The sequence below is a fragment of the Salmo salar genome, chromosome ssa11 (genome assembly GCF_905237065.1).
Source record: "Salmo salar chromosome ssa11, Ssal_v3.1, whole genome shotgun sequence".
In the NCBI taxonomy this organism is placed as follows: domain Eukaryota; kingdom Metazoa; phylum Chordata; class Actinopteri; order Salmoniformes; family Salmonidae; genus Salmo; species Salmo salar.
The window spans coordinates 65,545,472-65,572,316 of record NC_059452.1 but is presented as its reverse complement, the minus strand read 5'-3'; the positions used below and the strand labels follow the sequence as shown (position 1 = coordinate 65,572,316).

General features: G+C 43.0%; 1 protein-coding gene across 2 annotated transcripts in view; it reads left to right on the top strand.

The window, feature by feature from the left end:
* LOC106562935 (electrogenic sodium bicarbonate cotransporter 1) overlaps positions 1-26,845 on the top strand; it is a 69,267-nt gene that overhangs the window by 21,031 nt on the left and 21,391 nt on the right. For both annotated transcript variants that reach the window (XM_045689855.1, XM_045689854.1), the window contains exons 2-12: positions 1,840-1,913; positions 4,003-4,179; positions 9,662-9,797; positions 13,440-13,600; positions 13,800-13,982; positions 18,229-18,305; positions 19,329-19,486; positions 19,921-20,008; positions 21,615-21,769; positions 21,996-22,124; positions 22,624-22,798. In XM_045689855.1, the coding sequence (XP_045545811.1) occupies positions 1,840-1,913; positions 4,003-4,179; positions 9,662-9,797; positions 13,440-13,600; positions 13,800-13,982; positions 18,229-18,305; positions 19,329-19,486; positions 19,921-20,008; positions 21,615-21,769; positions 21,996-22,124; positions 22,624-22,798 (1,513 nt within the window). The remainder of the gene's footprint in view (positions 1-1,839; positions 1,914-4,002; positions 4,180-9,661; positions 9,798-13,439; positions 13,601-13,799; positions 13,983-18,228; positions 18,306-19,328; positions 19,487-19,920; positions 20,009-21,614; positions 21,770-21,995; positions 22,125-22,623; positions 22,799-26,845) is intronic.

The window sequence follows — 26,845 nt, the reverse complement described above, 5'->3', positions numbered from 1 at the left end:
GGTTGATTCCCCGGTTCTACTAGTGTTCTAGTTATATTCCCCTGTTCTACAAGTGTTCTAGTTATATTCCCCGGTTCTACAAGTGTTCTAGGTTGATTCCCCGGTTCTACTAGTGTTCTAGTTATATTCCCCTGTTCAAGAAGTGTTCTAGTTATATTCCCCTGTTCTACTAGTGTTCTAGTTATGTTCCCCTGTTCTACTGATCTACTAGTGTTCTAGTTATATTGCCCTGTTCTACAAGTGTTCTAGTTATATTCCCCTATTCTACTAGTGTTGTAGGTCTACTCCCTTGTTCTACAAGTGTTCTAGGTCGATTCCCCTGCTCTACAAGTGTTCTAGGTCGATTCCCCTGTTCTACAAGTGTTGTAGTTATATTCCCCTGTTCTACAAGTGTTCTAGTTATATTCCCCTGTTCAACTAGTCTTCTACTTATATTCCCCGGTTCTACAAGTGTTCTAGGTTGATTCCCCTGTTCTACTAGTGTTCTAGTTATATTCCCCTGTTCTAGAAGTGTTCTAGTTATATTCCCCTGTTCTAGTTATATTCCCCTGTTCTAGAAGTGTTTCAGTTATATTCCCCTGTTCTACTAGTGTTCTAGTTATGCTCCCCTGTTCAACTAGTGTTCTAGTTATGTTCCCCTGTTCTACTAGTGTTCTAGTTATATTCCTCTGTTCTACTAGTGTTCTAGTTATGTTCCCCTGTTTAACTAGTGTTCTAGTTATATTCCCCTGTTTAACTAGTGTTTTAGTCTATTCCCCTGTTCTACAAGTGTTGTAGTTCTATTCCCTTGTTCTACACGTGTTGTACATCTATTCCCCTGTTCTACAAGTGTTCTAGTTATATTCCCCTGTTCTACAAGTGTTCTAGTTATATTCCCCTGTTTAACTAGTGTTTTAGTCTATTCCCCTGTTCTACAAGTGTTGTAGTTCTATTCCCTTGTTCTACACGTGTTGTACATCTATTCCCCTGTTCTACAAGTGTTCTAGTTATATTCCCCTGTTCTACAAGTTTTGTAGGTCAATTCCCCTGTTCAACAAGTGTTCTAGTTATATTCCCCTGTTCTACAAGTTTTGTAGTTATATTCCCCTGTTCTACAAGTGTTCTAGTTATATTCCCCTGTTCTACAAATGTTCTAGTTATATTCCCCTGTTCAACTAGTGTTCTACTTATATTCCCCGGTTCTACAAGTGTTCTAGGTTGATTCCCCGGTTCTACTAGTGTTCTAGTTATATTCCCCTGTTTAACTAGTGTTTTAGTCTATTCCCCTGTTCTACAAGTGTTGTAGTTCTATTCCCTTGTTCTACACGTGTTGTACATCTATTCCCCTGTTCTACAAGTGTTCTAGTTATATTCCCCTGTTCTAGAAGTGTTCTAGTTATATTCCCCTGTTCTACTAGTGTTCTAGTTATATTCCCCTGTTCTACAGGTGTTCTAGTCTACTCCCCTGTTATACTAGTGTTCTAGGTCTACTCCGCTGTTATACTAGGGTTCTAGTTCTATTCCCCTGTTCTACAAGTGTTCTAGGTCGATTCCCCTGTTCTACAAGTGTTCTAGGTCGATTCCCCTGTTCTACAAGTGTTCTACGTCTACTCCCCTGCTCTACTAGTGTTCTAGGTCGATTCCCCTGTTCTACAATTGTTCTAGGTCGATTCCCCTGTTCTACAAGCTTTCTTGGTTGATTCCCCTGCTTTACAAGTGTTTTAGTTATTTTCCCCTTCTCTACAAGTGTTCTAGGTTTATTCGCCTGTTCGACTGGTGTTTTAGGTTTATTCCCCTCTTCTACAAGTGTTCTAGATCTATTTCCCTGTTCTCACAGTGTTCCTGTTGTTGTTCCTGCAGGGTGGAGGATGAGGCGGTGTTGGACAGAGGTGCATCCTTCGTCAAGCATGTCTGTGATGAGGAGGAAGTGGAAGGTAAGAGCACTGAGCCTCTGTGTCGCCTATGATGGCTGGCTAACAATGTTATTATATAATGTCTCCTTCTCTCATGCCACTCAACCACCAACTCCACGAGTCTACCCCTCTTATTTCTCCCTTCTCTCCCTTCCTCGCTCTTCCTCTCACCATCACTTCTCCCACCCCTTTCTCTCCTGCGTCATCCTTTTTGCCAGCGGTCACTCTCCACTATCCTATTTCGTAGTACTCTCTCTCCAGGTCTGTGCTTTCTATTGGTTCTCTATTGTTGTGGTTTTCCCACTAATATCAGGATGAAGTATAGGAGGGATTAATATTGAAGATAAAGATGTGGAGCGCATAACACAGGTTTATCAAGCGATGTAATGCCTGCCCTACTCCACACATGAAGATGTTTACTCCTTTAATCTCCCCAATGGCCAACACACACACACACACACACACACACACACACACACACACACACACACACACACACACACACACACACACACACACACAGAGAGACAATCATGCCACAGTTGAAGTTATGATAGGCAGTGTGTACACAGCTATATCTGCCAGCTATCTCACCTTTCTGTGAGATTGTGTCTTAGAATTTCCCCCAGTTCAAAGAATCTCCAAAACCAGAGTTCACCTCACATGGAGCCACACAGTGAAAATAATCAACAGCCAGAAAGCCACAGTCAAACTGAATGTGAAATCACTCAAAGCCACATTACTCAGTCATGACCAACCTTATGTTTGAATGGATTTCGCCTTTTGGTGGATGACCCTGGGTTGAACTCAACTTCGCTCTTTTTTTATACATCCCAAGTCAGCCTGTCCTGCCATGTAGTCAGTGCTCTGATTTTAAGTGACCTTTGTAAAGCTCAGTTTATAATATAATATTCATAATACTACTTCCAGATAAGATGAAAATATATAAGCAACATTTAAAAAGCAGCCTGTAAAATGTCTTCACTTGACTCCCTAAATCCACTGTGAATGCTACATATAGGCATGTAGCATGTAGCATGTTAGAATGTAGCATGTAGCGTGTTAGCATGTGAGATCACACTAGGGCAGGTCTCTCCAACCGTGTTCTTGGAGAGCTACCATTCAGTAGGTTTTCACTCCAAACCTAATCAACCTTAATCTGATTTGAATAATTAGCTGGTTGATAAGACTAGGGTAGCTCTCCAGGAACAGGGTTGGAGACCCCTGCACTAGGGAGTGAGGTGTGAGTTCACTTTTGTATAGATTACCCATGCCAACCAAATCAAATCAAATGTTATTTGTCACATGCGCCGAATACATCAGGTGTAGACCTTACAGTGAAATGCTTACTTACAAGCCCTTAACCAACAATGCAGTTCTAAGAAAAATACAAAAAATAAATAAATAAATACCGGTACAGAGTCAATGTGCGGGGGCACTGGTTAGTTGAGGTAATTGAGGTAATATGTACATGTAGGTGGAGTTATTATACTGACTATGCATAGATAATTACAGAGAGTAACCAATACCTACATTAGTGTACATTAGGATCGTGTATACAATCCTAAAGAATTTTGACCAGGCTGGGATACAGACATCTGTGAGCTGGAGCATCTGGCTCTGTGGGACTGTTTCTTTCTCTCTCTGAAATGACTTCCTGGAGATGTTTAGCAGTTTCCTGTCAGAGCTGCTGCACGGGAAGTGGTTGAAATTTATTTACATCCCCAGCATGTGTCAGGATGAGGACAGATCCCAGTCGGACTGGCCCAGGGGAAACAGCTTGACGAACAAAGGTTGTTTTGTCAGATAACTTTTGTTTGGTAACAGCCTAATTCATACCTAAAGACAGGTAGCCATATCGATCAGTAGGCATACATCTATATGTATTCTTTGACATCCAACCCTCCCCCTGTCAAATCTAATCCATCCCTGTCTATCCCACAGTTTTACTTACCCAACTGATCCTCATTGATTTTGTGCATTTCTTCTGTTCTGATGCGGATTATCAGCATGGCAGGATTAATGTTATTTCCTTGGCATAGTAATCGTAGTCCTCCTAATCTGACCTGCGTCCTTTGCATTGTGTCCCCTCTCCCTCTCCCTCCCTCAGGTCACCACACTGTGTACATCGGCGTACACGTGCCCAAGAGCTACCAGCGGAGGCGGCGCCACCGACGCAAGTCCAGCCACAAGGAGAGGAAGGAGAGGCCGGTGGAGAACGTAGAGGGGGACAAAACGGACGGAGAGAATGCTGATGAGGCAGCGCCCAACATCCTCAAACCTCTCAGTGAGTAATGACAGCGGAGGCTACACTACCCAGCGTGCATCTCCACTAGTAAAAACAAGGAGTGAATAGATCTATAGATCTATGGATCTTTAGGTTAGGTTCTCTGTGGAGCTCAAACCTGGGTCATACAGCTGCATAAGACAAAGAACATATTCACACAAGCACTGATATTTAACCCTTTCTCATATGCTGAGCCCCTCCTTACACATCTGAACCGCCAATACACCTCTGTTGCTATCCAGAAGATTAGTGATATATATTCTTCCCCACTTCATCTAACCTGACCTCTGCCCCAAATTCCTCACTCCTCTCCAACTCACGGCTGTCATGGTGACTTGTACCAGACTGTTTCTCTTCTCCTCCCATAGGATCCCTAATGGCTAACAATAACATATCCTGACATAATGTAAATGTAAATGTTATACATTACCGTCTCTCCCTCAGTGAAATTAATAAGTAGGGCGGCAGGTAGCCTAGTGGTTAGAGCGTTGGACTAGTAACCGAAAGGTTGCAAGATCGAATCCCCGAGCTGACAAGGTAAAAATCTGTCGTTCTTCCCCTGAACAAGGCAGTTAACCCACTGGGCTGTCATTGAAAATAAGAATTTGTTATTAACTGACTTGCCTAGTTAAAAAAAATAAGTATTTCTCATTATTTCAAAGGTTAAGAAATCAGAACCCAACACCACCAATAAAATGAGTGTAGTCAAGCCAACATACTGTAATTAAGCAGTGAATACAACTATAGGAATAATCAACCAACTGTTTCACTCATGAATATCCTGATAACCATTGAATTAGATAGATTTGGTAGATCTCTCAGTTTGTCAGCCTTGGGATACTGTACAGTATGTTGATGTTAGAAAAGTGTTCATCGACAGCATCACTGACTGAGAAACTATTACCTAATTCCCCTGGCCTAGTATTGCCTAGTAACACATCATTGTTAACCAAACCTCACTACGTCAGTATTCACGGATGTGTTACTTTTAGCTGTTGGTTCACACTAGACCACTCAACAAAATAAATCCAAATGGAGTAGTTTTTATGCTAAGAATGCTATTTCTAAACTGCGGGCTTAAACCAGAGAATAAATGAGCAGAGATGCTTGTCCTAAAAGGTAACTAACACAGAAGCTCATGATAGACTCGTGCCGTACCTTCTGTCTGTGATAACTCATTTGTTGTCACGTCAAATAGAGACGTGTCAAAACCATAATAATCCAAACCACAACAAGCAACTTTCACACATTCAGGGTTTCTCTTGACTGTGCAGTTACCCCTCCTTGCAGTCAACCGCGTTAATCCAGCGTGTTGATGGCCCTTAATGTTGGTTTTATTACTTCGGGGCTCAAAGTTGATGGCCTAACAGCAGTAAAGAGAATATCACTCTGCAGAAATACAGCGGCAAGCAGCGGCAGCAGTGTGTCTAGTTGGTGATTGAAAAGAGGGGACAGAAGGAGATTAATTCTCCTCTGTTTGGGTCACTGATGGAGTTTAGATCTGGTTGAAAGATCCTGCTGAAATCCATGGACGTGACCGTCAGTACACACACTTGAAAGGGAGACCGAGCGGAGGTAGACAGAGATCACAGAGTTGTGGTCTTGTAGAACTTTGACGGACAGAATAAACGGTCACACGTAATGCGGATAGTCCGGATTTTCCATCTGTAGATGCTCCGCAGATGGTCATGACATCAACAAACTGTTGAAAAGCAACTGCTTGCTAAGTTTAGGGTTAGGTATATATGGAACGGTATTGAAAACAGCATATAGCTCATCCCACCAGCCTCCACTGATCCATAGAGATACTCTTGATTGAAATGTGTGATCCATGGTATCTTATCTCTCGGTCCGTGTCTGTCCTTAATTTGCCCTGTAACATTTCTATGTGTATGATCCACACAGAGCCGTGCACACAAATAAAAACAAAGCATTAGCGGCTGTTTATGGAGTTCTTGTCTCTGCTTGGACGCATTGGAACAGAATCAGATGGACTCAGGGATGGGGGACTCTTTTGGCTGTGACAAGGCACCCAGCCAGCCAGACAGCCAGTACCTGTAGTGTGTACTTTACCATAATCCCCTCTCTGTCTGCCTGTCTGTCTGACACTACCTGTAGTATACACTTTTCCATAAACCACCCTCTCTGTCTGTCTGCGAAATGATGTTGCTGTAAACAGCTCTTTGTGGTTGACTGAGAGGGTAACTAAAGGGAATACCATCACACGGTCTTGAACCATGGGGTCCCCCCCCCCGGACCATAAATACTCTGACACACAGTATTGACGATGAACTTAGCTATTGCCACTTATGCCAAGTGTCAGTACACTGAAGAGGATTACATCTTTGACACAAATTGCCTTCACCTGGTCCTGTTATTGTTCTATAGCAGGAACTTGAGAAGGGTGTGGTCATGTCACCAACCCTGGTTAGTTACTAGGGATTTGCATCTTTCCCTTTCAAGACGATTCGATACGTATCTTGATACATGGGCTCCGATACGATACAGGAACGATACGGTTTAAAAAACAAGGTGGCCCCCGAAAACCAGATGGAGGTGGGTAAATTAGACGTGCAGTTGATCTTTATATTACTGTAGCATAGACTATACCACAGCAAATGTAAGGCTTCCTGTCACAAGAAAAAAAGTTACCATGATGAGATGAAAGGTCTACATGCATTGTGAACTGCGCTCCATTACTGAGATGGGTGGTCTGTCCCCACCCTGAGCGTTGATTCGTCATGCAGAGGCCGTAGAGAAGCCAGATTTAGACATCGCATATAATTGAACACTTCCATTTCACGCCATCCTGTTCATCTAAATCATTTATTATATTTGACCGGTTTCACACATGTATTTATCCCAGGAAAAGGGAGAGGTTTTGAGCGATAAATCCCACTAACCAGGTTCCCGCCACACAACCTTAGTATGGGTAACGTGCCATCGCATCACAACACACGCAGACACCTACCCTATAAGTCTACAGCACAAAAATTTTTACTTCGAGGATTTTCCAAACTCTGTTTCGCCCTCTGGCTAATTCCCCTTAATCCTGTTGACTTTGGCAAACAGTGTGAAGCCGTCCACCTGAGAGTTGTGTGCAACAGCAACAAAGCCCCGTTTTTTTTATTGAGAACACCAGTTGATACATTTAGAAGGTGAATGGCACGGTGTTCTGTACGTCGTTAACAAACACTCCGTTGTAAAAGTCAGGCCCTAAAAGTCAGACAGACTGGAGTAAGACCGAAGGGCACACACACATGTATGCGCGCTAGCACGCATGTACCTGCACACACACACGCTGCAGACATCAGAGGGACAAAATGTTGCCTTAAGGCCGTGTGTGTGTGTGTGTGTGTGTGTGTGTGTGTGTGTGTGTGTGTGTGTGTGTGTGTGTGTGTGTTCAGGGTAGCTGATATGCTCTAGTCTAGTGAAAATATCCCTTATGTCTTTATTTTCTATGTCAGGGAGTCCTAACAGTCTGGTGTACCATATACAAGACTGAAAATAGAACTCTGTATGCCCCTTGTCTTTTCTGGAACATGTGATATTTATTTATACTATGTGATTTATTCCCTCTTTGTTTGTTTTAAGCAGTTATGCAGTATGACTTTGTATATGGGCATCTCCGAATGGAACAGGACAAAGTTGTCCTAGAAATGAAATCAATATAATAAACTACAACAACGGGAAACTGTATTTATAGAGCAGAAAGTGATTAGCCATGGATTAAAAGCTTACTTAAAAAAAAACTTTTCCAGGGCTAATTATTTCACAATTATTTTGGGAACTATATAAAGCAACTCTTAAAGGGGCAATCCGAAGTTGAAACAATAACACCGGGGCATCCCCACCCCTGTTTCGGTAAAAAGCTGCGGGATGTGATTGGAGAAATGTAAGCACTCTCAAATTCATGAACAGAGCTAGGGATGCAAGGACTGAGCATCTATGATATCAAAATGATAGTTTTAACTGTGTTTTAAGGCTATACAGTGTTTGGTGACATTCACTTTATTTCTAAACATTGGCGTAAACAAGCTTCTATTTTGGGTTCTAATGGTGTACGACAGTTGAACTAAGCTCATGGGGCATTTATCAAGGGGAACATATCATTCATTAACGAGTCAAAAAATGGATGTTGCAACTGCAGATTGACCCTTTAAGCCCTCTCTGGTGTGTGAGAGTGTTTCTCAGGTGTCAGTAAGTCAGTTAGTCTTTGGAGCTTATTAATGGCTTCCGTAGGAAACTCTCTTCCTTCAGAAATAGCCTGGTGATTGACATCTTAACATCCTCTTTGTGACATCGACTCTACAGGAGTTGCGCAACGTTTCCCCTCCTATTCATAGAAGTGATAGCAGATGTCAATAGAACTCTTATCTATTCTCACAAATCTACTTGTGACGAATATGACTCTCGGGTGTCAGTTTCAGCTTCTCGAACTTAAAAAAAAAAAAAAAAAGTTCTCTGAAGCTGTCTCTCTATGTATACACCAAGTTATCTGTGTTGCATTTTACGGTCTTTCTTAAGTAACGTAATCCCAGTTAACCCAAAACTATGCGTAACAGATAGTCTGTCCACGAGAGATTAGAAGTGACATGACTCGTTAGTCACACACACCTGGTGTCAAGTAGACATGACTTCCTTCTAAGAAAAGGGGTCATTTCCTGAAACGCACATGCACACAGAACAGGTGTGCGATTGTCTTCCCGTACGCTACGCATTCCATCAGCTCTGGATTAGTGAGTATGTCTCATTCTGGAAGCACTGCTCCTAGGAAGTAGGGAGATCTGTAGGGAGATCAGAGTAGAGTGAGATAAGCATACAGATGTATTTACCGTCACATTTATTTACTGGTCATGCACATGTTGTTACTGGTATTTTATTTCTGGCTGGATTCCTGTCTCTATATAATGAGTTATGATGTGATAACATACAGATGGGAGCTGCCAGTGAGCACACTACAACATGCCCGCCAATTGTAGTGACCGGTAATATTACTGACACAGGCCTACCTCAGACCAGGGGGTTAAAGTTATCCGTCACGGCGACAGATTTCCGTCGTATGGATGACTTGAGAGGTTTGAGTAAGAATGATTGATTATTTTGGGTGGAAAAAAAACCACTCCAGGACACACTTGAACCTCTAAAACTACTGTAAATAAAGTATGTAGAAATGAAAATAGACCTTTGTCCAGTATTTTTGAATAACTGCCCTTTTTCTTGCCCGCAAATTGATTGTGACAAATGAATCGGTCATAAAACAGATTTCAAAATCTCCATCTGGCCCTCGAGCTGAGATTGACTTAAATTTCAGTCATGAGATTTTTTTGCTTTAACCACTGAGCCTCAGACCCTCATGTGATCTTCTCGTCCTCTTTGCTCCCTCTCTATCTTTCTCTCTCCACCTGCCCTTTCTCTTTCTCTCTCTCTCTCTCCGCTCCCTCTTCTCTGTCTCTCTCTTTTCCTCCCCATCCCCTTACAGTCTCCGCAGCAGCAGAGAGGATCAGGTTCATCCTGGGTGAGGAGGATGATGGGCCCCCGCCCCCTCAGCTCTTCACTGAGTTGGACGAACTGCTGGCCGTCGACGGACAGGAGATGGAGTGGAAGGAGACAGCCAGGTGAGCAGCCATCTATACACGTGCATATGGTGTACTGTACCCACACACACACACACACACTGACTTTTTCTTTTAGTTGGAGACTTGGTCAGTTAATCACTCAGTCACTCATGTGCGTCAGTTCAAATGTCATGGCTTTACACGTTTAACCCCCTTGGACCATCAAGGCTTAGTAACGTTAACCCCCTTGTCACCAACACACACCCACCTGTGGTATATCGCAGTAGCGGGTGTGTGTATAGATGTAGGGGAGTGTTCGTGTGTGTACAGGAATTGGGGCTGGGAATTGCAAGGGACCTCACGATACGATATTATCACGATATTTAAGTGCAATTCGATACTGCGCTTGTATTGCAATTTCATGTGCCCAACTCAATGTTAGGAAGGTGTTCTTAATATTTTGTACACTCAGTGTACGTCTGCTGCAGAGAGAACACGAGAAAATTAGTTTTCATCAGTCATGAAAATAAAAGTGCTGAAAACATGTTGGCTCACTATTGAAGATGGAGAACAAGCTATAGGAAGAATTTTTTTTTTAGTGCAGGTACAGCCGACTAGCGCTAACGCTACCCAAGAAATTATTATATATTTGAGTATTATTATTTTTCTTTTATTGATACTTGGAGTCAAAGTATCAATATATTATCGTCCAAAATAATATTGCGATATGTAACGGTATACATTTCCACCCCCCCCCCCCCCCCATCACTAACATGAATTCCTGTATAGGAAAATATGTGTCCTCCAGTGAACTCCTTGCCCACTCTTATCTGGATGAACAACACTGCACTGTCCCCTCAGTGAACCCAGAACACAACCTCAGTTACCTACCATGTGATCTTCTTTCTGGACAGGTGGCTTTCTGACAGCGCCTCAGAGTGTTGATTTAGGATACATTATGCCTTTTACAGATGTAGGATTTCAATTTGATCACTCTTTTGCTGCTGTAAATTTTCCTGCAATGCAGGAAATGCAAACTTGTAGTGTATTTGAGTTTTAAAAAGGCTTCTAAAGTTGGTCATTTCCACTTTGACATTTCAGACTTGATTTGCCCTAATGGAAAATGTCAACCCCTACAAAAATGTCCATTAATTATAATAATTCACATTTCCTGTTGCTGCAGGATTCTTTTCCTGCTGTAGCAAACTGGCTCAAATTAAGATCCTACATATGTAGATGATTTTAGATTAAACGGACGGGGAGGGATCTGATCCAACATCAGTATTAGTACTCTGATATGCTTAATACATATAAAGTTGACCCTAAGGGCCCTGGTCAAAAGTAGTGCACTAAATAGGGAATAGAGTGCCATTTAGGACACAGGCACAGTAATGAAATAGCCAAATACGTCAGTCGTTTTTACTAGCAGCAGTGAGTTCCTGGTTGGCTCAAAGTGACGGACGGATGGAGACAGTAATAGCATTGCAGGTGGAAGACAATGGACATTCTCTTTAGGGAAACAAATATCTCCTTTATACATATCAATACACCTCTGAGTTTCAGTAGTAGGCCTATCTATTATCATACACCCACACACTGATACTCACACCCACACACTGATACTCACACCCTATCATTCTCTCGCTCCCCCCTCTCCCCCCCCTCTCTCTCTCTCTGTTTCCTCAATTTCTTTCTCACCTTACCACTCACTGACAGAGAAATGTACACACATACTGAAAGATACGTGCTTCTTTACCCATTCACTTAAAACCTTCAATAAACCCCTGCTGTAATACTTTAATTGAGAGTGCCTTGAGTGCCTTAGCCCTAGTTCAAACACTGCTCTATCGCCACTCCGAACAGAAAGAAATGGCACTCTTTGGAAGAGTGCCGTCTGAAACAGTGCGCCTCGTCGGACATTTGACGATAGTTCGGCAGACTCTGCCTCTCTTTTGGCGCGGTGCAGGTGAAGCACGCCTCTGTTTCACGCAGCGAGCCAGAGCAGTTCTTCCCACCGTCGGGAGAAATGGTCATGCATATTAATATATGATTATTGCATGCAAATAAAGGTTACTTTCTACCACGCCCACAACGGAAGCACAGTCATGGTCTCAGATTTTCAGGTGAGGCTAAGGCTTATCGTTAACGTAGTTTTTGGTGTTCTTTGAAACCAGGAAAGACGGTAAAAACATGACTTCTCAACACAGCGGTTGAAACATTCATAACCGATGGGCAATACATCAGCGTACAAATTGAATGTCTATGTTGCACAGTAGGCCTAATATCGCTATCTCTAACAGATCTAGGGATGAGGAGACTCTTCCTGACTCCTTAGTAAAAGGGAGTTATGAAATCTGAAGACACATTACGTTAACTGGGACACATTACACCAATCATATTCACAGTTTCAAACATTAACTTCAGCACTGCACAGCTGTGTGAATCATCTTTATTTGTATTTTTAGTGCAATAAACTTTATGGTTTCTTTAAAACAAGAGGTCGGTGTTATGCCTGAATTTGACACAAAACCAACGAGGAAGTCTGCAACGGTTGTATGAAACCAATCAGTATGTCAAGCAAAGCTCTCAACCATGCCAGCCCACTCTTAATTTCTGTTCAGTTCGCCTTGCCATATGTTCAGTGTCTGAACTGTGCGTTAGAAGATTTCAGTCCACTCCCAAACTCCCTGTGGGTTCCAGCTCCCTGTCCCTCTCTCTCCCTATCCTTCCCTCATCCCTGCCTCCCCATTAGAGGGAAAGTAAATCCCTAAGGCTGTGAGTGTCCCAGGGGTCCCCTACCTCTCCTCTCCTCACCTCCCCCCCCTCCCGCCTCCCCTGAGGCTCGTCTCCTCTCCCCTCGAGGTTAGATGATGCCCAGTGGAGCATGAGTTATGACCATAGGGACACTCTATCCTCCTAGGAAACCCCATCCCCTCACCCTCTCCTGGACCAGGTGAATAGCTCTTTGTTATGGAGAAATTGGAAGAATTCTAAAGGGATAAACCTCTCCCCCTCGAGGATCTGACTGCCACAGAGGGTGTGTGTGGTCCTTGTCTTAGTTCAGAGACTGTTATTTTAAGATGCTTTGATGTGTACGGTTACAGTGGTTCTTCCTTTAAAAGTTTTGGAGCTTACGCCGCAACCGTTTGTGGTAGATGGTGACAGATTGTGGTAAATTTCGTCATTCTGGCAACAATGGCTGCCACTTAAATGACGTGCCATAGAATTATGCAGCACCCCGCAAACTCTGCTGCAGTACGCCGCAACTTTTAAAGGAAGAAGCACTGTACTTGGCAATGGAAAGAACCACGTTCAGTATGTAAATGTACAGTTTTTGTATTGCGTCGTCCCGCATCTCCTGCTATTTTCCGTGAACAGTGATGAACGCATGACATAGAGGGGTTGTTTTGTAACTAAAAAAAAGAACGGTCCTTGTCTCCTTTTGTCTTCGGCCCGTTTTTGGCTGTGAAATGTTATGAAAGGCTTTGTTGGGATGTTTTTATTGCTCTCCTCTACTGACCTTTACTGTGAGGTAACTTACCTTGCAGAACCTGCATCTTCGTAATGATGATTATGGATTTTTTAAATCGAACTTAACCAAGGTTATTCCCTTTCCTTCTGTTTGTCTCCATTTCTTTCTGGGTCTCCCCCCCCCTCCTCCCCATACCCTCTTTCTCTCTGTCTTAATATATTTCTCTCTAGGTGGATAAAGTTTGAGGAGAAGGTGGAAAAGGGAGGAGAGCGTTGGAGTAAGCCCCACGTTGCCACCCTGTCCCTTCACAGTCTGTTTGAGCTGAAGACCTGTATCGAGAAAGGCACCATCCTGCTGGACCTGGAGGCTTCCACTCTACCACAGGTGGTTGGTAAGACAACTACACTTCCCATAAGCCCCGGCAGCTCACTGCACCAGACACTCAAAATCATCAGTCAGTGTGTCTGACTGTACAGTGCTTTTACAATTGGGACATTGCAAAACTGTGCTCTTTGAAACCAAGTGTCCTCAATATTGACACGCTCTTCATTCCCTTTTGCCTCTCTCTGTCCCCCCTCTCCCTCTCTCAGAGTTGATCACTGACAGCCAGATCGAAATTGGTCAGCTGAAGGCCGAGCTGAAGGATCAAGTCATGTACACGTTGCTACGAAAACACCGTCACCAGACCAAGAAGTCCAACCTGCGCTCTCTTGCCGACATCGGCAAGACGGTGTCCAGTGCAAGCAGGCTGTTTTCCAACCAAGACCAGAACGGTAATGCAGATGCCAGTTTGTTGCAGTCTTTATTATTTTTTGTCCTTACTTCCTACTTCCTACTTCCTACCTTATCCCAATAAGTTCTACCAATCACATATACAATGATAGATTTTTCCCCTCTGGTGGACTTTGTCATCAATTCTATAGCATATGGTGTAGTGTATGATCAACATTATGGGCCATCATTTGATTGCTTTAAAGATGTTATAGGTACATACAATTGAAGTCAGAAGTTTACATACACCTTAGCCAAATACATTTAAACTCAGCTTTTCACAATTCCTGACATTTAACCCGAGTAAAAATTCACTGTCTTAGGTCAGTTAGGATCAACACTTTATTTTAAGAATGTGAAATGTCAGAATAATAATAGAGAGAATGATTTATTTCAGCTTTTATTTCTTTCATCACATTCCCATTGGGTCAGAAGTTTACATACACTCAATTAGTATTTGGTAGCATTGCCTTTAAATTGTTTAACTTGGGTCAAACGTTTCGGGTAGCCTTCCACAAGCTTCCCACAATAAGTTGGGTGAATTTTGGTCCATTCCTCCTGACAGAGCTGGTGTAACTGAGTCAGGTTTGTAAGGCCTCCTTGCTCGCAAACACTTTTTCCATTCCGCCCACAAAATGTCTATAGGATTGAGGTCAGGGCTTTGTGATGGCCACTCCAATACCTTGACTTTGTTGTCCTTAAGCCATTTTGCCACAACTTTGGAAGTATGCTTGGGGTCATTGTCCATTTGGAAGACCCATTTGCGACCAAACTTTAACTTTCTGACTGATGTCTTGAGATATTGCTTCAATATATCCACATAATTTTCCTTCCTCATGATGCCATCTATTTTGTGAAGTGCACCAGTCCCTCCTGCAGCAAAGCACCCCCACAACATGATGCTGCCACCCCCGTGCTACACGGTTGGGTTGGTGTTCTTTGGCTTGCAAGCCTCCCCCTTTCTCCTCCAAACATAACGATGGTCATTATGGCCAAACAGTTCTATTTTTGTTTCATCAGACCAGAGGACATTTCTCCAAATAGTACTATCTTTGTCCCCATGTGCAGTTGCAAACCGTAGTCTGGCTTTTTTATGGCGTTTTGGAGCAGTGGCTTCTTCCTTGCTGAGCGGCCTTTCAGGTTTTGTTGATATAGGACTCGTTTTACTGTGGATATAGATACTTTTGTACCTGTTTCCTCCAGCATCTTCACAAGGTCCTTTGCTGTTGTTCTTGGATTGATTTGCACTTTTCGCACCAAAGTACGTTCATCTCTAGGAGCCAGAATGCGTCTCCTTCCTGAGCGGTATGACAGCTGTGTGGTCCCATGGTGTTTATACTTGCGTACTATTGTTTGTACAGGTGAACGTGGTACCTTCAGGCATTTGGAAAATGCTCCCAAGGATGAACCAGGCTTGTGGAGGTCTACAATGTTTTTCTGAGGTCTTGTCTGATTTCTTTTGATTTTCCCATGATGTCAAGCAAAGAGGCACTAAGTTTGAAGGTAGGCCTTGAAATACATTCACAGGTACATCTCCAATTGACTCAAATGATGTCAATTAGCCTATCAGAAGCTTCTAAAGCCATGACATAATTTTCGGGAATTTTCCAAGCTGTTTAAAGGCACAGTCAACTTAGTGTATGTAAACTTCTGACCCACTGGAATTGTGATACAGTGAATTATAAGTGAAATATTCTGTCTGTAAACAATTGTTGGAAAAATGACTTGTGTCATGCACAAAGTAGATGTCCTAACCGACTTGCCAAAACTATAGTTTGTTAACAAGAAATTTGTGGAGTGGTTGAAAAACTAGTTTTAATGACTCCAACCTAAGTGTATGTCAACTTCCGACTTCAGCTGTGTATCTAGGTGGCTATAGACTGAACTATTAACCATGTGAATGTGCCTGGCAAGATTCTTGTAACCCTGAGTGTTGATGCTTGTGTTTTTTTTCTTCTAAATACGTACTACTATCTCCGAAATGGATTCAGATTTTACAGCATCTGATTTAATTATTTATCAAAACTGTAACTGCTTTGATAGTCACTCACAGTAATATGGCACTGCACTTTGAAGTGTGTGAGATTGTTCTTGTTCTCTCTATCCTCTAACTGCACTTTATTCTCCTGAGCAGACTAACATTCTCTACACTGGCTTTGTAGGAGAAGTCTAATAAGTTAATGTCTTTTCTCTTCTTTTCACTTCTTTCCTTTCCCGGTCTCCCTTCCTTCACTCATTTACACTCTCTCGCTCTCTCTGGATGCTCTGTCTGCACTAAAGCACGCAGTCCCCATGAACACCCCCAGCCCTTCCCCCACTCCCACCCCCAGTCCCAGTCCCAATTTGTGCCTTATGCAACCCCACTTGGCTCTGAGGAACCGATAGAGGAGATCCAAAGGAGCTCCAGCATGCAACACATCAGTAAGTCAGGTTATAATGCATTTATAACACATGGGATACCTTATTAAGTCAGGTTATAACACATATGGCACAAAGCTTGCCTGTGTAAGTCAGGCTATAATGCATTATAACCAGGGGTTGGAACCAAAGTTATTTTCCTATTGTTTCGTTCTAAACAGAACCACAATTTTTTTTTTTTTGTTCCGCTGTTCCGACTAGCAAAATAAAGTTCTGAACTTGAAGCGCTGGGCAGCTTGTTAGGTAGTTAACAAGCTTGTGTGTGCAGAGCGGTACCAGAGTTAAAAACACGTCTTACCTCTTTGTAGTTATTAAATCCAATGTGAAATGTAATAACTATGCCTATAGTATCCTTAAAAAAAGTTCATTAATAAATATCTCTGTCTTCTAAATCAAGTTTGTAACATCAGTACAGTAGCCATTCTTCGGAGGTGGGGATGGGCAGGTAGCTTAAACACACACAGACAAAGATTATCAGCTTGTTGGCAGCCACTGGAATAAGTTTCAATTTACAGAGTGAGGCCTTTGCATAGGCGCTTTTGCTGCGTTTTGTTGTGGGACTAGAAAAAAATCCCTGTAACATAAAATAATATTATTAATTGGTTCCCATGCTTTTAAAATAACGGTTCTGTTCCGGAACAGTATGGATAACTTTTGTTCCAGGTTCTGTTTCTGTTCCTTACAAAATGTCATTATTTTCCGGTTTTCAGTTCTGTTCCCTGAACCGGTTCCAACCCCTGATTATAACATTATAATACATTATAACATACCCTCGTGTGGGGTACTTTTGTAAGTCGGGTTATAAAACAATACAACACTCTAACATGGACATTTTTCGGGATGCCTGTGTAAGTCATACGCAAATAATGCAATACAACACTCTAAAACATGGACATTTTTCAATAAGTCAGGTTATAATGCATTACAACACCCTAGTGTGGGATACCTGTAAGTCAGGTTATTATAGTCATATAACATAGTCTATAACAGGTCATAACACATACCTTGACAATAGTCTATGTGCTAATTTGCGATCCAAACTCATATGGCTGATATTAGCATTGATGACTGAAAACAACACTCTCATGGGAAATCACGATCAGTCCACCATTTTTGGAGGATTTTTTTATACGACTGCATCAAACAACATCCAAGTCACAGTCTATCATGCCCAGAGAAATAGTAAACAACCAACTAGCTAATGTAGACCCTACTTGACCATTGACCAACTTTGTCAGGTTAACAGAACAGCAATGCAAAACCAGCCTTCTCACTGAGTCTGGCTATCTCTCCACTCTCCCACTCTCCCACCAACCCCACCATAGACTACAAACAAGACTGAGTGTCCATGCCCTCTGCTTTGCCGTGTCAGTGAGTGACCAGTTGGCATCAGATCAGAGACGAACAGGGCACGGCAGTGGGAGATTTCAGTCAGAAGATCGGATCCACTGCAGCTGGCATCGGCCCTAAAGCTTAACTAAGCCCTGGCAGCCTTCCAGATTTATATTAGGCCTTCTGAAGTTTCTGTTCCTATTTTCTTCTGTTTCTCTTCATCTCCTTCTCTGAGATCAGTCTAATCTAACTGGGCCTTTGTCTTTTCTGTGACGTGCTTTACCTTTCATCTCAGTGACTTTGTTGGACCCCAGGGTTGTGTTCATTAGGCACCAAACGGAAGAAAACTGCCTGAAACAGGGAAGGACTACCTGGTCCAATAAGAAACACTCACCTCCATTTCAGAACGCTATCAAACCATTTGACTGTTTTGTGCCCTAATGAACACGGTGACCCCTCTCAGTCCTGGTCTTTGAACTCTGACCTCTGACCCCACAGGTAGCCCAGCCACGACCCATCGGAACCTGACCTCTAACAGCCTCAGCGACTTCTCTGACCAACCAGATAGAGACCAGGTGAGGATATTATTGTGTGTGTTTGTGTGCGTCCGTGTTTGGGCACTCTACATTTCAACTCCTGCTTTAACGCTATGCAGGGTCAAAGATTGGGCACAGCGTGTGTGATGAAGTGTGTTCCTAGGGGTGTGTGGCCTTGCTCGACTGATAAAGCCTATGAGCCTAACGCACAAAAGAGCCCTGACACTCTCTCTCTCAAGTGTTTAGTGCCAATGTTGCTACTCCTCCTGAAGCCTGCTGAAACCAGTACACAGACACAGTAACTAACTCCGGGAATTACACTGACAACAGTAGGTCATTTGTCAAATTGCTCTGGCCTTGCTTAGTTGATCATCTCCTCACCCGAGGTCTCTGGATGTTTCGGTTTTTTTGCATTTCACTGGGACTGAGTAGTACGTCAGTGTCCCACTTAGGCCTTGATTTGAATTTAGCGGCATATTGACCTAAAGGGAAGGGCTGGTATGCCTTCACCTGGCCTATTATTCTGTATACAGTTGCACAGAGGTGAATCTTTTCTGTTGCTACTGTGTTACATTCTCATTACATATCATTATATAGACTTGTTCAAGTGTATAACCAATGAACAGAAAGGACTTCATTATGTGTCCTTTCTCAGACGGCTTGTGAGTTAGTGAGTCACAGAGTGATAAAAACGCTTTAATCTGTTTCTACAGACGCTACGAGCTGCAGTGTTGCCACATAATACAGCATGCAATGCCAATGTGCCGGGGACGGGTTGTACTGTGCGGCCCCATTTCATTCATGGAACTGTCCATTGTTACAGTACCTTTGCTGCTCTTCTCATTCTACTCTGATAAGGACAGTCGTTTCAAGCACCGTGTCTTTTGAATAGATGTGGGTCAAGGCTAGGATTTCATTGCTTTCTTTCTCTATGTTTATGTTTCTCATGCTCTCTCTCTCCCCTTGCTCTTTGTTCAACTCTGTCTTTCTCTCCCCTTTCTCTTTATCTCTTGTCCCCCCCTCTCTTAATCTCTCTTTCTCTTCCCCCCTCACCATCTGTAGCTGAAGAATAAGTTTATGAAGAAGCTTCCTCGTGATGCCGAGGCATCTAACGTCCTGGTTGGAGAGGTGGACTTCCTGGACACGCCCTTCGTGGCGTTCGTCCGTCTGCAGCAGGCTGTCATGTTGGGAGCTCTGACAGAGGTCCCCGTCCCTACCAGGTACCCTAATGACACCAACCACAATCACCACCACAATCACAATCACACCAGAACTAAACAAACCCACCAAATATACCACATATCTCATAGCCTGTAGAGCAGGCCTGGGCAATTCCAGTCCTCTGGGGCCTGATTGGTGTCATACTTTTGCCCCAGCCCCAGCTAACACGCCTGACTCCAATAATCAAATAATCATGATCTTCAGTTAAAAATGTAATTCGTTTAAATCAGGTGTGTTTGCTAGGGATGGGGGAAAAGTGTGACACCAATCAGGCCCCCTGAAGACTGGAATTACCCAGGCCTGCTCTCCAGGCTGATTGGTACTGTATTTATAGAGTTCAAACACTAGTGACCACTGTTTTACCAAATGTGGGCTTTGTGTTAACTGTCTATTTCTGAATATCCTTCTACTTTTTTTCTCCATTTCCTTTCAGGTTTTTATTCGTGCTGCTGGGGCCCAAAGGAAAAGCCAATTCTTACCATGAGATCGGACGTGCTATCGCCACCCTCATGTCTGATGAGGTACGTGACCACTGTGTCCAGCCCGCTTATATTGTATATTTACCAAGGAGTTGATACTGTCCAGTCTTCCCGGAGTTCAAGGGACTTGGTCCGTGTGAATGTATATTTTGTTTGTTAATCTGAGTGTGAGTCTATTGCTGCACTGCAGTGTTTGCCCTATGGTTAGTAAATGTCTGGCCAGCTGTAGTATTAAGAGATTAACATAGGCAGAAAGAAGACTCCAGGGCCACATATAGCACCCAGGTGGCATATGGCTCAACACGGTGTAGTCTAGGAAACTAAGATGTCATGTCTTACACAAGGCTTTCTGGATCCTACAGTTGTAATTATGAAATTGGCAAGGTTTACAAGGTTGATCTGGGATTGAAGTCATGGTACGGTTAGAGTTGATTTTAGCCTTATACTTCCACATTGATTTTTTTATTGATTTTTTTATTTCACCTTTATTTAACCAGGTAGGCCAGTTGAGAACAAGTTCTCATTTACAACTGCGACCTGGCCGAGATAAAGCAAAGCAGTGCGACAAAAACAACAACACAGAGTTACACATGGGATAAACAGAAGTCAATAACACAATAGAAAAATCTATATAGAGTGTGTGCAAATGAAGTAAGGAGGTAAGGCAATAAATAGGCCAATAGCAGCGAAGTAATTACAATTTAGCAAGTTAACACTGGAGTGATAGATGTGCAGATGATGTGCAAGAAGTAAATACAATACAAATACAAACACTCCTCTCCCTCCGATTACCCATATTGCACCTGACTCTCATATTCCCCACACACCCTTTTTTTCCCCAGGATATCCTCAAGTTACAGTTTAACTAAAACCTCAGCTTCCCTGTGAACGCTCAGTCCCATAGAGATCTTTATCTGACTGTGGGTCTGATGCTGCTTTTTGACTGTAACACCAGTGTTTCACTTAGTGTATACTGTACCAGGGAAGTTATACTAGGGAAGTTGTGTTTGCCTAGCTAGGGCTGTCAGTGAGGACTTGTGAAGAGCAGAATCGACAACCCCTGCATAATCAAAACAGTTGCTTTCTAAGAAGCTGTTAAAGCTGAAAGTACCAGTGGCCTGGCTTTGGCCCCAAGTGAGAGCTGGTCCGCCGGAGCCATGCCCCAGTGAGACACGGGTGCCGGCCCTTGTAGATGGAAACAGAAAGGGCTGAGCCTTTTAGGTTAACCACCTGGGGAAATCCTGTATGGAGTGATCTGCCCTGGCCTGAGTGGCCCAATACTCTGTGCCTGAGATTTACAGTGATACTCTCAGTGCAATAAGCTCAGTTGGTAGAGCATGGTGCTTGTAATGCCAGTATAGTAGGTTCGCAACACTGTACCACCTGTACTTAAAATGTATGCATGCATGACTGTAAGTTGCTTTGGATAAAAGTGTCTGCTAATTCAGATATATATATACTATTATTAAGAGATTATGGCTTAAATAGATGGGATACTGTAAGTCTTTACATAGAAATAGATGATAATGATTAGGATCCAATTACTCAGGTCACAATATGAGGAAGAGACAAGTGTGAAACAAGAAATGTTTGGTTGTGTGTTGCTGTTAATGTTAATATGATTCCTCATCTGTTGTGTTGTGGTCAGGTGTTCCATGACATTGCCTACAAGGCCAAGGACAGACAGGACCTGCTTGCTGGCATCGAGGAGTTCCTGGATGAGGTCATTGTCCTACCCCCTGGGGAGTGGGACCCCGACATCAGGATAGAACCCCCCAAGTCCCTGCCCTCGTCTGACAAGAGGTACAGCACTGCCACACACACACATCTGGTCCTAGAAGGGTTAAACAATTCTGTAAATGTTCCTAGTTCCTGGAAATTACTTAAATTGCGCATGTTTCTTTTTAAAAGTGACCTGGAGTATTCCCTCTCTTTCCTCCAAACTGGGCACTCATGGTGGACCACAAACAATCAGATGTGTGTCGGACAGTGATGTCTGTGGGTTAACCTACTGTGTCTGTCTGTATAGGAAGAACCAGTATAATGCTGGGGGTGGAGGGGATGGGCCCCAGATGAACGGGGACACACCAGGACATGACGGGGGTCAGGGAGGAGGCGGACATGGACATGTCGGAGAAGAGCTCATGAACACTGGGAAGTAAGGACGACACTGCTCATTACTACTAGCCTAAACCGTACGATATGGTGTAGTCTTGAATGACAGAGCAGTCTTAAACTGTCAATACAGAGGTGTCTTCAACTGCCAATGCCAACATGTAGTACATTGATAGAATGTCACTCGGCAGGGCCTCAACTCTCACTGAAATCAGAATGCAAAGCTATTTACTATTGCACTGTAACTTCACGCATGTTTACTTAGGAATTCCAGGAAATTACACCTCAGGTGTGTGGCCTAAGCAAGACACTATTTACCATTGCCTTTTAGTTACTCTATGTGCCAGACAGTGATTTGTGATGAGACAGCATCTTTAGTTATCTCGTAAACCAGACAGATTCAGTAGCTACGCTGACCAAAACAGAATGGGGATCGTAGCGATCCGTCTCCTTTTACGAGGCTACGTCTTTAAATCCTTTGCCAATAACAAAGAGTTTGTGGCATAAATGTAACGTTTTACTGTCACATTTTCATTGTTAAGGTTTTGCGGCGGCCTCATTCTGGACATCAAGCGGAAGCTGCCGTTTTTCGCCAGTGATTTCTACGACGCCATTCACATCCAGTCGCTGTCCGCCATCTTGTTCATCTACCTGGGCACCGTAACCAATGCAATCACCTTCGGAGGGTTGCTAGGAGACGCTACGGAAAACATGCAGGTGAGCCCCACCTGTTTATATGTCTTTGTGAAACAGAATCAGTTGAAATATTTATTAGATATATTTTTTTGCATAAGCATAACTGGATTTAAGCATTGGCAAATACTATATTAATCATTCGTAATGAGGGACAGGATATTGGCCTGTGACCTCAACAGGGCCATAGTTGTAGCATATAACTGGGACTGAGTTTTTCTTGGTCAGGTCACGTGGTCAGGAAAACTCCTTGTCATAGTACCGTCATGGCAAATGCTCAACTTCTACATCTAAATTGCTTTACATCTCCTTATAGCTCATCTTGTAATGTAGGCTATAGTTGAATTAACCTGACCTGGGACACAGCGCCCCGCTCTACTTGTGCAGTTGCCACTAACTGTGTGTTAAGGGCATATGCCAAGACAGGTGTATGTATATTGCTGGCTAGGATGATCTGGTTTACTGTAGATATGCAGACGGCTTGTTGACTGTTAGAGTATGAAGTGGGAGAGTACAACTAAACACACACACAACCCCCCACCCCTACCACCACACACTAATGCAAGCTGCATCAGTCGTAGCTGAGTAAACGCAACTCCGTATACTGAACATCTCAATGGAGTTCAGCTGCGATGAGTTTTGGAGGAGTGCATCGCCGACTATATCGAGTCGGTATCTGTCGATACTTGTAAAAATGTAACAAAAATGTACGCGTACCTTGTACCTATGTTTGGACTGTATAGCTATGTTGTTTGCTTTGGGTGCTGTAGTTTTGGATAAAAATAGCATTTTATACAACCTCCGCCAAGGAAGCCGTTTGTAACCGGAAAAGAAGCAGCCCCTTCATCGCACGGCAGATTTTTTTGCTTTAGCAGGGGATATATAGAATGACATTTTTTTTTATATAAAAAACTACGGAGCCCAACTTCTATTGTATTCTCCATTGGGAAACAGTGGGTTACACGGCCCAATAGAATTAAGTTATTAACAAAAACTACGGATTGCAGAACCCCTAAAAAATTATAGTTATACAGTGCAAACATATGTATGCATTAAAGAATGCACATTTTTACAAGTATCGACTGATGCCGACTTGATGTAGTCCAAGTGACAACTCAAATCTATTGAGATGTATATGGGGTTGAGTTTACTCAGCTACGTCAGTCGAGGCAGGCATGCGTGAGCCGAGGAGAGCTGGCCTCAGGGGATTTGGCTCCACTAGAAATAACAGATCCAGATTACTCAGCAAGCCTCATCAATGCCCCATCTCCTCCGTCCTCCCCCAACCTCACTCCACTGTGTGGGAGGGGAAGGGAATCCCTCTCCTGACCTCTGACTTTTCCAAGAAGCCATAGCTATCCAAGCATCGGTGCACAACATTCCAGGCAGCGTAGCAATGATCCTGCATCCCATCTGTCCATTGTCTCCTACCCAGGCCTGGTGATGGTGTGTAAAATACAGCTAGTATAAACACACGATGGCACAATGTGAACTTGAACAGGGCTGTCTGTCCTGATTGGCCTGTATAACAGCTCTTTGTATGTCTGGAGCTGTATGGTGGGGGAAATAAAGCATTCGCTGAATCGGCAGATTGATATCATGATGTCGAAAGAAATTACATTTCTCACATGCTTCGTAAACAACAGGTGAAGACTGAAATGCTTACCAACAATGCAGAGAGAAAAAAGATCATTCATATGAAAAATAATAACGAGGAATAAATACACAATGAGTAACGATAACTTGGCTATACTTTGGAAAGTATTCAGACCCCTTGACTCTTTCCACATTTTGTTACGTTACAGCCTTTTTGTAAAATGGATTAAATATATATATATTTTGCAATCTACACACAATACCCCATAATGACAAAGCGAAAACAGGTTTTTCGATTTTTTTTTGCAAATGTATTAAAACAAAAAAAACATACGTTATTTACATAAGTATTCAGACCCTTTGCTATGAGACTCGAAATTGAGCTCAGGTGCATCCTGTTTCCATTTCTCATCAATGGTGACTTTAAAACTGAGCAATTGGGGGAGAAGGGCCTTGGTCCGAGATATGACCAAGAAACCAATGGTCACTCTGACAGAGCTCTAGAGTTCTTCTGTGGAGATGGGAGAACCTTCTAGAAGGACAACCATTTCTGCAGCATTCCACCAATCAGGCCTTAATGATAGAGTGGCCAGACAGAAGCCACTCCTGAGTAAAAGGCACATGACAGCCCGCTTGGAGTTTGCCAAAAGCACCTAAAGCCCGGATTTGAATCCGATCAAACATCTCTGGATTGACCTGAAAATAGCTGTGCAGCAACGCTCCCCATCCAACCTGACAGAGCTTGAGGGGATCTGCAGAGAGGAATGGGAGAAACTCCCCAATTACTGGTGTGCCAAGCTTGTAGTGTCATACCCAAGAAGACTCAAAGCTGTAATCGCTGCCGAAGGTGCTTCACCAACTACCCATGTTGCTTTGTCATTATGGGGTATTGTGTGTAGATTCATCAGGAAAAAACGATTTAATACATTTTAGAATAAAGCTGTAATGTAACAAAAAAGTCAAGTCGTCTGAATACTTTCCTAATGCACTGAATACACAGGGTACCAGTACAGAGTCGATGTGCAGGCGTACACAGTCATTGCGGTAGATATAGGGATAAAGTAGGGATAAAGTGACTAGGCAACAGGATAGATAAATGGTAGCAGCATTGTTTGATTTTATTTTACCTTTATTTAACCAGGTAGGCTAGTTGAGAACAAGTTCACATTTACAACTGCGACCTGGCCAAGATAAAGCAAAGCAGTTCGACAGATACAACAACAGAGTTACACATGGAATAAACAACATACAGTCAATAATACAATAGAAAAAGTCAATATACAGTGTGTGCAAATGAGGTAGGTTAAGGGAGGTAAGGCAATAAATAGGCCCTAGTGGCGAAATAATTACAATATAGCTGTCACGATCGTCTAAAGGAGTAGACCAAGGCGCAGCGTACTTAGAGTGCCACATGTTTAATAAATATGAAACTCACCAAAACAATACAGACGAAAACGAAGCGTGACGTTCTGGGCTGCTCACAGGCAGCTACACAAACACAAGATCCCACCAAGCACAGGTGGGAAAAGGCTGCCTAAGTATGATTCCTAATCAGAGACAACGATAGACAGCTGCCTCTGATTAGGAACCATACTCAACCCAAAACAAAGAAATACAAAAACATAGAAAAAGGAACATAGAACACCCACCCTAGTCACACCTTGGCCTAACCAAAATAGAGAACAAAACCCTCTCTATGGCCAGGGCGTGACAATAGCAATTAAATACTGGAGTGATAGATGTGCAGAAGATGAATGTGCAAGTAGAGATAGTGGGGTGCAAAGGAGCAAAATAAATAAAATAAATAACAGTATAGGGATGAGGTAGTTGGATGGGCTATTTACAGATGGGCTATGTACAGGTGCAGTGATCTGTGAGCTGCTCTGACAGCTGGTGCTTAAAGTTAGTGAGGGAGATATGAGTCTCCAGCTTCAGTGATTTTTGCAGTTCGTTCCAGTCATTGGCAGCAGAGAACTGGAAGGAAAGGCGGCCAAAGGAGGAATTGGCTTTGGGGGTGACCAGTGAAATATACCTGCTGGAGAGCATACTAGGGGTGGGTGCTGCTATGGAGACCAGTGAGCTGAGATAAGGCGTGGCTTTACCTAGCAAAGACTTATAGATGACCTGGAGCCAGTGGGTTTGGCAACGAATATGTAGCGAGGGCCAACGAGAGCACACATGTCGCAGTGGTGGGTAGTATATGGGCCTTTGGTGACAAAATGGATGGCACTGTGATAGACTGCATCCAATTTGTTGAGTAGAGTGTTGGAGGCTATTTTGTAAATGACATCGCCGAAGTCGAGGATCGGTAGGACAGTCAGTTTTACGAGGGTATGTTTGGTGGCATGAGTGAAGGATGCTTTGTTGCGAAATAGGAAGCCGATTCTGGATTTAATTTTGGATTGGAGATGCTTAATGTGAGTCTGGAAGGAGAATTTACAGTCTAACCAGACACCTAGGTATTTGTAGTTGCCC